The following is a 12090-nucleotide window of genomic DNA, read 5'->3' as shown; positions in this document are numbered from 1 at the left end:
GGGTTGGTGCTCATCTCCATTTCTAAGCTGAAGAGCCGGCATTGTCCGTAGACACCTCCAAGGTCATGTGGCCGGCATGACTATATGGAGCGCTGTTACCTTCCCGCCGGAGCGGTACCTATTGATCTACTCACATTGGCATGTTTTCTGCTAGGTCGGCAAGAGCTGGGGCTAACAGCGGGCGCTCACTCTGCTCCCGGGATTTGAACCTGGGACCTTTCGGTCTGCAAGTTCAGCAGCTCAGTGCTTTAACACACTTCGCCACCGAGGCTCCTAAGTTGAAGTTAACTTGAAAGTAAATAATAAAAAATGAACCCATAATTTGTCAGCTTCCTTGGATTCCTTGTGTGAAAAATGCCTACCATGGGTGGGAGGCTGATGTGGTGCAACTGTGTGTCATAATTCTACATGCAAACTTTCACCCACAAACAATGATTTTGGACATGGCCTTCAAGATGAAAGTCTATCCTAAAAGATTTATGCCATGACTTCTAGATTTATGTGCAGACCAGTGCGATTCAGCTCCAGTTCCTATGGCTGGCCTGGCAGAAAAGGGTCCCTGGGATGCAGTTCTGGACACCAAAACTCAAGAAGGATATGGACAAACAAGAAGATGTCCAGAGAAAGATGAGCAAAATGATCAAAAGGTCTTGAAGTCAAGCCCTTTGAAAAAGCTGGGATGTTTAGCTTGAAAAAAGATGGCTGAGAGGAGACAGGAGAACCATGTTTAAGTACTAGACATCACATTGAGGAAAGGGCTGCTTTCTGTTGCTCTGGAGACTAGACAGAGCAATGGATTCAAACTTCAGGAAAAATATTCCACCTAAACATTAATAACTTTGTGATGTTAAAGAAATGTTTGGCAGTGGAATAGGCTGCTTGGGTAAGTAGTGAAGTCTCCTCCAGAGGTTTCAGAACGTGCTGGATGGACATCTGTCAGGAATGCTTTGATTGCATGCTCCTGCCCTTGGGTTTTCTTTCAGCTCTAGGCTTCTATGATTCTGGCCAACTTCACTATAGCCTGCGGTTGTATTAATAAATTCATCACTGGCCCATGCCAAATTCCACTCCCTGGAGGATTTATGTGTATATATATTTGGAAGGATATAACTAAGGCAAAGGTGGAGATAAACAATGAGAGGATTCCCTCCTCAACTTCCTTTCCTTTCCCAGGGGAATCCTCTGTGTTGGCAGTGATGCTTGGGAAGATATTTTGTGTGCCTTGAAAAAAGGATACAGAACAATATAGAGAACTAATTTAAGCAAGATTGTCTTGTCTACCAAAAAGCAACAGTGCCATCTATGGGAAGAGCTGGCATTTTCTTGCCCATTGTGCACTTTCTTTCTGAATGAAGTTATTACCATAGAAGCATAAGAATTTCATTTTATTAATTTCAGCCCTGTTTTCTAGTTTACATTCATATTTCTTAATGTTACTGTTGGGTTAAAATCACACTTCCCAACTTGTGTTCTCTTCATCTCCCTTTCAGCAAAACTGTGGCAGGATTTTGGTGCATGCGAGAAAGATAATTATTGCAAGAATCTCCTTTTCATAACAGTTCCTTCTTGCAGCTTAGTCCTAAACGCATTCACTTGAAATAAAGACCTACCGCTTTGGCCAAGTTGGCACTTGATGGGTTGCAATCCTGATAATCAGTCCTGAAGGTTGGCAGCTCGAATCTGCGAAACGGGATGAGTTCCCGTCTGTCAGCTCCAGCTTCCCATGCGGGGACATGAGAGAAGCCTCTCACAGGATGGTAAAACAACTTGGGCAACGTCCCTGCATATGGCCAATTCCCTCACACCAGAAGAGACTTGCAGTTTCTCAAATCGATTCTCGCACGATCAAAAAAATCAGAATGAAAGGCTTCCTGCTTGTATATTTTTATGTTGGATACTACGTATTTCAAGTAAACTTGCAAAAGCCATGAAATACAGAAGCCAAGACAATTTCATTGTGCTTGTCTAGTGCAAATCTACATTCCCAATTGCCGTGCATTTTGTTAGTTAAAATTATGTAAATTAGACCCATGACTTTATAACTGCTCCCCATTTACAGGTACAATCATGGTTCCATCGACATCATCATAAATGACCCCGAAACCCACCAGAAAGTCAAGTCAGTGGTACTAAGGCGTTAAATCTGTGATGCTCACAAGCATGGTGCTAAAGGACGACATGCCCAGTCTTACCCCGCCAATAATTTGATGGTCCATTAACGAAATGCAAGAGTCTTTGTTACTACACGGGGTAACAAAATTTGGAAAAAATCTGTTCCTGATTCAAAGTGTTTTTTCCTGTTTAATTGTGCTTAACTTACTTTGAAAGTAGTTGTTCCACTCCAGAAACTTAATTTTTGTGGCTGCCACAAACTAGGTTGAATTGGTTGTGATGCTGAGATATTCACTGAAAAACTATAGCAAAATGTGCTGCAGGATGTCTTGCATAAACAAAGTGTTTGCAGTTTAATAAACTTTTTTCCCATGTTCCTATGATAGAACCAATTAGGAATTGACATTTATAACCCAACACCAAAAATCATATTACATACCATAGTATTATTATTATTGTTGCTACTATTACTATTGTATTACTATTGTATTTATGTTTCTACTTGACACACTGCTGGGTTCTGGTAGAAGGGGTGTGAATTCATCATAGTTCAGTGATCCACTTGTCAGCACTGAAAATATCTGTCCCTTCTTGGGTCTGGCTGGATTTTAAGGTGAGTTTTGATGGTCAGATCTGGAGACAAGTCATTGATGTTAATGTGGGATTTGTGTATAGTGTTTAAATGAAATTTGTGTCTTGCCTGTATTGCATACTGATTGCATCATCCAGAGTGTACTATAGTCTGGAAAGAGATAATTGCTAAGAAGCTGTAATGACCTTGATGTGTGGCTGGAACTGGAGAGTGTCCAGACACAAGTGTTAACAGCCGGTAGGCTGTTAGGAATGGTGGGAGTTGGAGTCCAAAACACCTGGAGGGCCAATGTTTGCCCATGCTTGGTCTAGACTTCCTCTTTACTAGGAAAAATAGCCACTCAGCAAATACATCCCACTCTTTGCCAACTCCTTTGAATGAGTGTTAATTGTGATGTGCTTGGCACACACACAAGAAAAGGGGATATTGCCACCACTTGCAGGGAGGAACAAAAAGGGAAAGCTTTGTTTATTTCTTGGCTCACAAAATAAAATAACATCATACTTGCCAAAAATACAAATACATATACTTTCCTCTTTTAGGGGTTACAATTCTAACAATTTTGTACAGCTTGCTCAGGAAACCCCAACTGGGTCCAACCAATTGCCAACTGACCAAGAGACATCGCACAGATTTGGCATTGAGAAGACGACCTGAATTTGATAAATAAAATAGACTCCACCCCTCTAAAACCAACGGTTAAATGGTGAGTCAATATATAAGGGTTCATCTACACTGTGGAATTAATGCAACTTGACACCACTTTATCTGCCAGGGTGCAATGCTATGGCACCATGGGAGATGTAGTTTTGGGAGATGTAGTTTTACAAGGTCTTTAGCCTTCTCTGCCAAAGAGTTCTGGTGCCTCACCAAAATATAACTCCCATGATTACTTAGCATTGAGATATGCCAATTAAAGTGGCGTCAAACTGCATTAATTTGACAGTCTATGCACCCATTGTCTCCTTGGTTCAGTAGGTCTACCTCAGTTGGGCTAACAATCAACATTGCTTATACAAAAAACACAAAGAACTAATAATAACAGTTTGTCACAGTGTGCAATGCAGCTTCTTGTTCTTTGACTAGGCATCAGAGACCATTTTTAGTCCTATTTTCTACTCTTTCTCCTTCATTTGGCACTGACGTTTCATGATGGATAGTCATGTACAAGTTCTGAGTCATGTGGCATCAACCTCAGGTATGTGCAATGAAAAGGCAATTCACCTTAGTGCCGAAGTTGAGATCGTTCAATCAACTGTGCATCTCCGAGCAATGCTATACAGATGATAAATAATAATATCCACATGGAGAAAAAAAATAGCATCACATTTAAGCCCAGACATTTGAGAAGAAAGCCAGCTTGGGATAGGAGGACCTCAATGTTGCCAGAGATCCAAGGCTCTCTCTGGACAATCTGGTTCTTTCAGAACGGTTACATGGTAAACATTGCTTCATCTGGTACATTGCGTTCAATTCTGCATGCCTCATTTGAAGAAGAATACAAACAAATTGGAGCATGTTCACAAAAAGGATGGTTAAAACTATGGAAAACAAAACACATAAGGAAAGGTTGGAGGAACTAAGTATATTCAATGTGTTGTTGAAGGCTTTCATGGCCGGAATCACAGGGTTGTTGTGTGTTTTCCGGGCTGTATGGCCATGTTCCAGAAGTATTCTCTCCTGACGTTTCGCCCACATCTATGGCAGGCATCCTCAGAGGTTGTGAGGTATATTGGAAACTAGGCTAGTGAGGTTTATATATCTGTGGAAGGTCTAGGGTGGGAAAAAGAACTCCTGTCTGCTGGAGGAAAGTGTGAATGCTGCAATTAACGACTCAGAACAAAGGATTTCTCCAGGCCAGGATGTGAGACTGGGAAGGCCATTTAATGCTAACAAAAGTGATTAATTACATCATTCACACTGGCCTCCAACAGTTCTTCCCCCCACCCAGGAACTTCCACAGATATATAAACCTTCCTTGCTTAGGTTCTCCATACCTCACAACCTCTGAGGACGCCTGCCATAGATGTGGGCGAAACGTCAGGAGAGAATGCTTCTGGAGCATGGCCATACAGACCAGAAAACACACAACAACCCTAAGTATATTCAGCTTGGAGAAGAAAAATGCATGAACAGTATGCGAGTCCATTTCGATGGAAGAAATAGAATTAAAAGTCAAACCGAATTTTGTATTTAAGTGATGCCTGGTGGACAAGAAAACTGGGAATGAACTGGAATAAAGGAACTGAGCAACTCAGGTAGAATATTTTAAGAATACTTCTTTATACAGAGGGTGGATTGGTGAAATAAGAACACTGAAGGGGAAAATGCCATGCTGTCCCAGCTCAATGCTATGGAGTCATGGCCATTGTAGTTTGGAGAGGCACCAGTACACTTTGGTGAAATATCTTGTATAACTATATCTCACAGGATCCCATAGCATTGAGCCACAGAGGTTAAAGTGGTGTCAAACCGCATTAACTCTGCAGTGTAAACACAGCCATAAACCAGAAAGGCTACACATTTAAGTCACAGTGTTTTCTACCTCTGTAGCCCAAGAGCTTGAGAAGTAACAGACCCCGGAGCAGAAATCCAGTTAATAGTTGCCAATATTTTGCAGCTTTGTAAATGGGAAAAACTGTCACACAAAAAGCCTAGGAAACAAAATTGACCCATACTGTTTTCCCTGAAACCATTTATTTTAGGAGTGCATCCATGGAATACCTAAAAAGCAAACTGACTGGCAACCGGTCAAAGACTATTTTAAAAGACAAAAAAGGAATTAATAATTTAAAAGAATATATCAGAAATGTTAGGAGGAGTTTCTGAACCCCTGTGGGACCACAAAGAGAGCCCTTGGAATAAAGTCTACTAAACCTTCTCAGCAAACTACAAATCCCAGAATGGAATAGCAGTGCTTTAACAGCAGGGTGTGATAATATCTGTAAGATGTTCTTTTTCCTTCTGGGAGACAAGGTTTTTAGATAATTTTTCACCCCACCTGAATGGACCAATCTTGGCACTATTACACCAGCAATGACTGGCTTGGTTGTTGTATGTTTTCGGGGCTGTATCGCCATGTTCTAGAAGTATTCTCTCCTGACGTTTCGCCCACATCTATGGCAGGCATCCTCAGAGGTCGTGAGGTATGGAGAAACTAAGCAAGGAAGGTTTAGATATATCTGTGGAAAGTCCAGAGTGAGAGAAGAACTCTTGTCAGTTGGAGGCCAGTGTGAATGTTGTAGTTAATCGTCTTAATTAGCATTGAATAGCTTCATCTTCTGGCTTCTTCCTGCCTGGGGGCATCCTTTGTTCAGAGTCTTTAGCTGCCCCTGGTTCCCATGTCTGGAACTCCTCTGTTTTCAGAGTGTTGCTTCTTATTTACTGTTCTGATTTTTGAGTTTTTTTAATACTGGTAGCCAGATTTTGTTCATTTTCATGGTTTCCTCCTTTCTGTTGAAGTTGTCCACATGCTTGTGGATTTCAATGGCTTCTTTGTGTAGTCTGACATGATAGTTGTTAGAGTGGTCCAGCATTTCTGTGTTCTCAAATAATATCCTGTGTCCAGGTTGGTTCATCAAGTGCTCTGCTATGGCTGATTTCTCTGGTTGAGTGAGTCTGCAGTGCCTTTCATGCTCTTTGACTCATGTTTGGGCAATGCTGTTGCGTTGGGTGGTCCCTATGTATACTTGTCCACAGCTGCATGGTATCCGGTAGACCCCTGCAGAGGTGAGAGGATCCCTCTTGTCCCTCTCTGACTGTAGCATTTGTTGGATTTTCTTTGTGGGTCTGTAGATAGTTCTGTAGATAGGATTTTCTTTGTGGGTCTGTAGATTCATACTGGCCTCCAACTGACAAAGAGTTCTTCTCTCACCCTGGAGTTTCCAAAGATATATATAAACCTTCCTTCCTTCCATTCCTCACAACCTCTGAGGATGCCTGCCATAGATGTGGGCGAAAGGTCAGGAGAGAATACTTCTAGAACATGGCCATAAGGTAAAGGTAAAGGTTTCCCCTGACGTTAAGTCCAGTTATGTCTGACTCTGGGGGTTGGTGCTCATCTCCATTTCTAAGCTGAAGAGCCAGCGTTGTCCGTAGACACCTCCAAGGTCATGTGGTCGGCATGACTGCATGGAGCGCCATTACCTTCCCGCCGGAGCGGTACCTATTGATCTACTGTGGTGGGCTGTGGTGCAGGCGGGAGAGCAAGCCAGCTACAATTAACTGCAATGAATCACTCTGACCAGGAGGTCATGAGTTCGAGGCCCGCTTGGAGCCTGTGTTTGTTTGTCTTTGTTCTATGTTAAAAAGGCATTGAATGTTTGCCTATATGTGTAATGTGATCCGCCCTGAGTCCCCTTCGGGGTGAGAAGGGCGGAATATAAATGCTGTAAATAAATAAATAATAAATACTTACATTGGCATGTTTTCGAACTGCTAGGTTGGCAGGAGCTGGAGCTAACAGCGGCTGCTCACGCCACTCCCGGGGTTTGATCCTGGGACCTTTTGGTCTCCAGCTCAGTGCTTTAATGCACTTCGCCACCGGGGCTCCGAACATGGCCATACAGCCCGGAAAACATACAACAACCCTGTGATCATACAACAGCCACGAAAGCCTTCGACAACACAGTGACTGGCTTCCTTGTTGCTTCCCACAACATTGTTTTGTCTCAAAGGCTTGTATCACAAGTAGCCAGTTTGGGCTGTGGGCATCCAGCAGCCGTGCCAGGCTTCCCATCGCGACAGAAGAGGACGGCGGGGTTTTTACAGGCCCACATGGCCAATTCGTTCCCGCTGGCCGGGCTGGAGGAGGTCAGGGTGCTCCCGGCGGTGACCCCGCTGTGGCTGGTGTAGCACTCGGCCCGGCCCTTGGCATCCAAGCGGCGTCCTTTCGTTGCCGCGAAGAAGGCGGCCACGTTGTTGTTCCGGGTCCGGTAGCCCCCCTCGCGGCTGCGGCCCAGGAGCAGCGAGATGTTGGGGTTGCGCGCGACGTAGATGAGGGGGTTGACGGCCCCGTTGGCCCAAGCCATCCAGCTGGCCGCGGCGTCCAAAGTGGGCGAGAAGGAGAGATGCCCGACGGTGGCGGCCAGGCCCAGGAGGCAGTAGGGCCCCCAGCAGCAGATGATGGAGACGATCATGATGAGGACGGTGGTGGCCGTCCGCATCTCGCCGTAGAAGCGCAAGAGGTGCCCGTACGTGGTGAGGGGCCGCACACGGCTCTCCGACAGCCGGACGGCTCGGCAGATGTGGTAGTGGCAGAAACACATGACGGAGAAAGGCAGCAGGTAGCAAAGGACGATCAAGGTGGCTCCGTAGGAGGCTCCCAACCGGGAAGAGCTCCATGGTAAGACATAGAGGCAGTGGTCGGCCGCGGTAGGTGCCACATTCCCGGACACGGCGACCTGTTCTTCCTCCTCTTCCTCCTCTTGGGCTAGAAGATACCACGGGCTGGAGAAGCCCAAGGAGGCCAACCAGACGGCAGCTAAGAGCTGGGCAGCACGGCGGCGGCTCATCTTGTGTCGCGGCTGACGGACGATGGCGCAATAGCGGTCAAAGGCAAGCAGGGCCATGGTGAGTGTGGCGGCGACACCGAGCCCTGCGTGGAGGGTGGCACTGGCGATGCAAAGACGTGGACCAAAGAGCCACAGGCCGCTGAGGAGGCTGAAAAAGGCGGGCGGAAGGCACAACACGGCGGCCAGCAGTTCGGCCAAGGCCAAGGAGAGGACGAAGGCGTTGGTGACCGTCCGCAATTGCCGGTGCCGCACGATGACCCCCACCACGGCACCGTTGCCCAGGGCGGAGAGGGCGAAGATCAGGAGGAGGAGCAACGCTTGGGAGGCCAACGCCGCCCCCGATGAGCCCCATCGCCTGGGGTCCGGTGCCCAACTCGGCCCTCCAAAGTCCATGCTCCCATTGCCATTCCCAGACACATTGCTCGGTAGGGTGGGCAACTCCATGGAATACGAATACAGTGGACTAAACTGGAAATTAAGCAACTGGAACTCTAAAGCAACTGGCCATGAAAGAAAACCAAAGAAATAATACTTTATATACAGTAGACTCTCAGTTAAGAGGAACTCAAGCAACCAGAACTCCCAGACACATTGCTCGGTAGGGTGGGCAACTCCATGGAATACGAATACAGTGGACTAAACTGGAAATTAAGCAACTGGAACTCTAAAGCAACCAGCCATGAAAGAAAACCAAAGAAATAATACTTTAGATACAGTAGACTCTCAGTTAAGAGGAACTCAAGCAACCAGAACTCTCAAGCAACCGGAGAGTAGAATTTTCAAAAAAATAATACTTTAAATATACAGTAGAGTCTCGCTTATCCAATGTAAACGGTCCGGCAGAACGTTGGATAAGTGAATATGTTGGATAATAAGGAGAGATTAAGGAAAAGCCTATTTAACATTAAATTAGGTTATGATTTTACAAATGAAGCACCAAAACATCATGTTATACAACAAATTTGACTGAAAAAGTAGTTCAATACACAGTAATGCTATGTAGTAATTACTGTATTTACGAATTCAGCACCAAAATATCATGATGTATTGAAAATATTGACTACAGAAATGCGTTGGATAATCCAGAATGTTGGATAAATGAGACTCTACTGTAGTTGATTCTCGGTTAATTGGACCTCAAGTAACCGTCAAAAATAAGATAAAAGAACTAATAGTTGACATACTTCAATAAAAAAATTAAAATGAAATTGTTTTAAGTATCTTCATATTGTGTTCACAAATATATAGTAACATAGTGAAACCATCTTACATTATATTTAAGTTTGTCTTTACTTTACTTAATTTTAATTATTATGTTTTAATATTAATATCAAATCAACACAGAATGTATCATATAGTAATATGGGAAGGAGCCCTGAGTGGCACAATGGGTTAAACCCTTGTGCCGGTAGGACTGCTGACTGAAAGTTTGGCAGTTTGAATCTGGAGAGCAGGGTGAGCTCCCGTCTGTCAGCTCTAGCTCCAAATGCGGGGACATGGGAGAAGCCTCCCACAGGATGGTAAAACATCAAACATAAGGGCGTCCCTCAGGCAACGTCCTTGCAGACAGCCAATTCTCACACCAGAAGCGACTTGCAGCTCCTGACATGAAAACAAAATAGTATGGAGTATACTATTAGTTAGGTCTAATTTTTAATAAGAACTCTCAAACAACCAGAAATGATATTATACTGTTTTGAGTTTGTCTTTGTCTCGAATGGCTTTTAGTAACCGTACTTCAATATGAATATCAAGTGTCAATACTGGCTTTATGGTATAGCATGAGGTGTTAGTGGGGCATAGTTAGGCCTAATTTTTAGCAAGAACTCTCAAACAACCAGAAACGATATTATAATGTTTTGAGTTTGTCTTTGTCTCGAATGGCTTTTAGTAACTGTACTTCAATATGAATATCAAGTGTCAATACTGGCTTTATGGTATAGCATGGGGTGTAGTAATAGTGAGGCCTGTTTTTAAATACTGGGAGTAATTCTCAAGCAACTAGAAACAACATTAAAAGCATGGCATCGACCAAGTCCCCCATGGGTGCCTGTTAACTGAGAGGTTACTATAGTAATATTAGAAAAAATATGGGGTGTAGTAATAGTGAGGCCTGTTTTTAATACCGGGAGCAACTCTCAAGCAACTAGAAACAACATTAAAAGCATGGCATCAATCAAGTCCCCCATGAGTGCTTGTTAACTGAGAGGCTACTATAGTAATATTAGAAAAAAAATGGGGTGTAGTAATAGTGAGGCCTGTTTTTAATACTGGGAGCAACTCTCAAGCAACTAGAAACAACATTAAAAGCATGGCATCAATCAAGTCCCCCATGGTGCCTGTTAACTGAGAGTATACTATAGTAATATTAGAAAAAATATGGGGTCTAGTAATAGTGAGGCCTGTTTTTAATACCGGAAGCAACTCTCAAGCAACTAGAAACAACATTAAAAGCATGGCATCAATCAAGTCCCCCATGGTGCCTGTTAACTGAGAGCATACTATAGTAATATTAGAAAAAAATATTATATTATAATATAATAAATTATTAAAATGATATTGGAAAAATAGTCCCCCATGGGTGCCTATTAACTGAGAGCATACTATAGTAATATTAGAAAAAATATTATATTATAACATAATAAATTATTCAAATGATATTGGAAAAATGAAATAATAAAATGTCACTGATTTCTATTTGTTGCTACTCGCCTCTGCTGCTCAATGCTTATGGAAGGCGAAGAAGAAGGTGGCAAGCAGGTTGCTCTCTGGCGCCCCCGCGAGGCATGGGCAGGAATGGCGCGCCCATCCAGGGAAGGGACGCTTGGCTTGCTTGCAATGAGGACGGCTCAGGATGCTCCGGAGGCTTCCGAAGATGCGCCGCTGCAAGAAAGCGAGGGCCGGGGCCAAGGAGCGGCAGCCAGCCAGCCAGCCGCCGCCTCCGCCTTCTCCTCCTCGCTTTGCCCCGCTGCCGGTGACGTCTCTGCGGCCGCGTTGTCCCGGGAAACCGTGGGAGGGAGCTTCGATCCCCGGCGGAGCCTTGGCCTCCTCGCACCTGCCTGGGCGCTGCCCTCCTTCCGTCCAGCAGGGGGAGCTCCTCCCAACGCCGAACTGGCAGCCACAGGTGTCTGTCTGTAATGCAGTTGCCTAGAGCAGGGGTCCCCAAACTAAGGCCCGGGGGCCGAATGCAGCCCATCGAAGCCATTTATCCGGCCCCCATGGCACAAGAGCAAAAGGGGGTTGGGCTAAATGTTCCAAGGGGTCTCTTCTTCTCTTACAACCCTTTATTATTATTATTTTATTATGACACAGCAAACAAGATAGCTATGCTGGATTTCATATCCCAAAATCACAAGTCGAACACTTCCCAAGTGTCTAGGACTGTGTGATGTATTTTCAGATGATGCATGCAGATCCCAGTAGGGTGGCCTTTTGCAGTTGGCAGATTGTAATTTTGTCAATGTCTATTGTTTCCAAATGCCGGCTGAGATCTTTTATTCTTATTATTATTATTAACATTGAGGCTGGGTGGCCATCTGTCAGGGATGCTTTGCTTTGCTTTTGGTGCGCAGAGGCAGAAGGGGGTTGGACTAAATGGCCCAAGGGGTCTCTTCCAACCCTCTTTTTATTTTTATTGTTGTTGTTGTTGTTGCTATTATTATTAACATTGAGGCTGGGTGGCCATCTGTCAGGGGTGCTTTGCTTGTGCTTTCGGTGCACAAAGGCAGAAGGGGATTGGACTCAATGGCCCAAAGGGTCTCTTCCAACCTTCTTTTTTATTGTTGTTGTTGTTGTTATTTATTATTGCTCAGTGGCCAACTATAGTCCGGCCCTCCAACAGTCTGAAGGATCGTGAATTGGCCCCGTTTAAAA

The 12090-nt window shown here is 44.4% G+C and overlaps 1 protein-coding gene across 1 annotated transcript; it reads right to left on the bottom strand.

Annotated features, from left to right (window-relative positions):
• Positions 1-3140: 3140 nt before the first annotated feature.
• Positions 3141-11317, bottom strand: gpr135 (G protein-coupled receptor 135). The gene has a single exon (XM_062968614.1). It carries the CDS (start codon positions 8659-8661, stop codon positions 7375-7377), a length of 1287 nt encoding a protein of 428 aa, XP_062824684.1. The 5' UTR covers positions 8662-11317; the 3' UTR covers positions 3141-7374.
• Positions 11318-12090: the final 773 nt, after the last annotated feature.

Source organism: Anolis carolinensis, chromosome 1 (genome assembly GCF_035594765.1).
Source record: "Anolis carolinensis isolate JA03-04 chromosome 1, rAnoCar3.1.pri, whole genome shotgun sequence".
NCBI lineage: Eukaryota > Metazoa > Chordata > Lepidosauria > Squamata > Dactyloidae > Anolis > Anolis carolinensis.
The sequence above is the reverse complement of the archived record's forward strand: the minus strand, read 5'-3'. Positions and strand labels throughout refer to the sequence as shown.

Coding starts and splice junctions, on each gene's coding strand:
- gpr135 (XM_062968614.1), bottom strand. CDS start 8,661: ATGGAGTTGCCCACCCTACCGAGCAATGTGTCTGGGAATGGCAATGGG.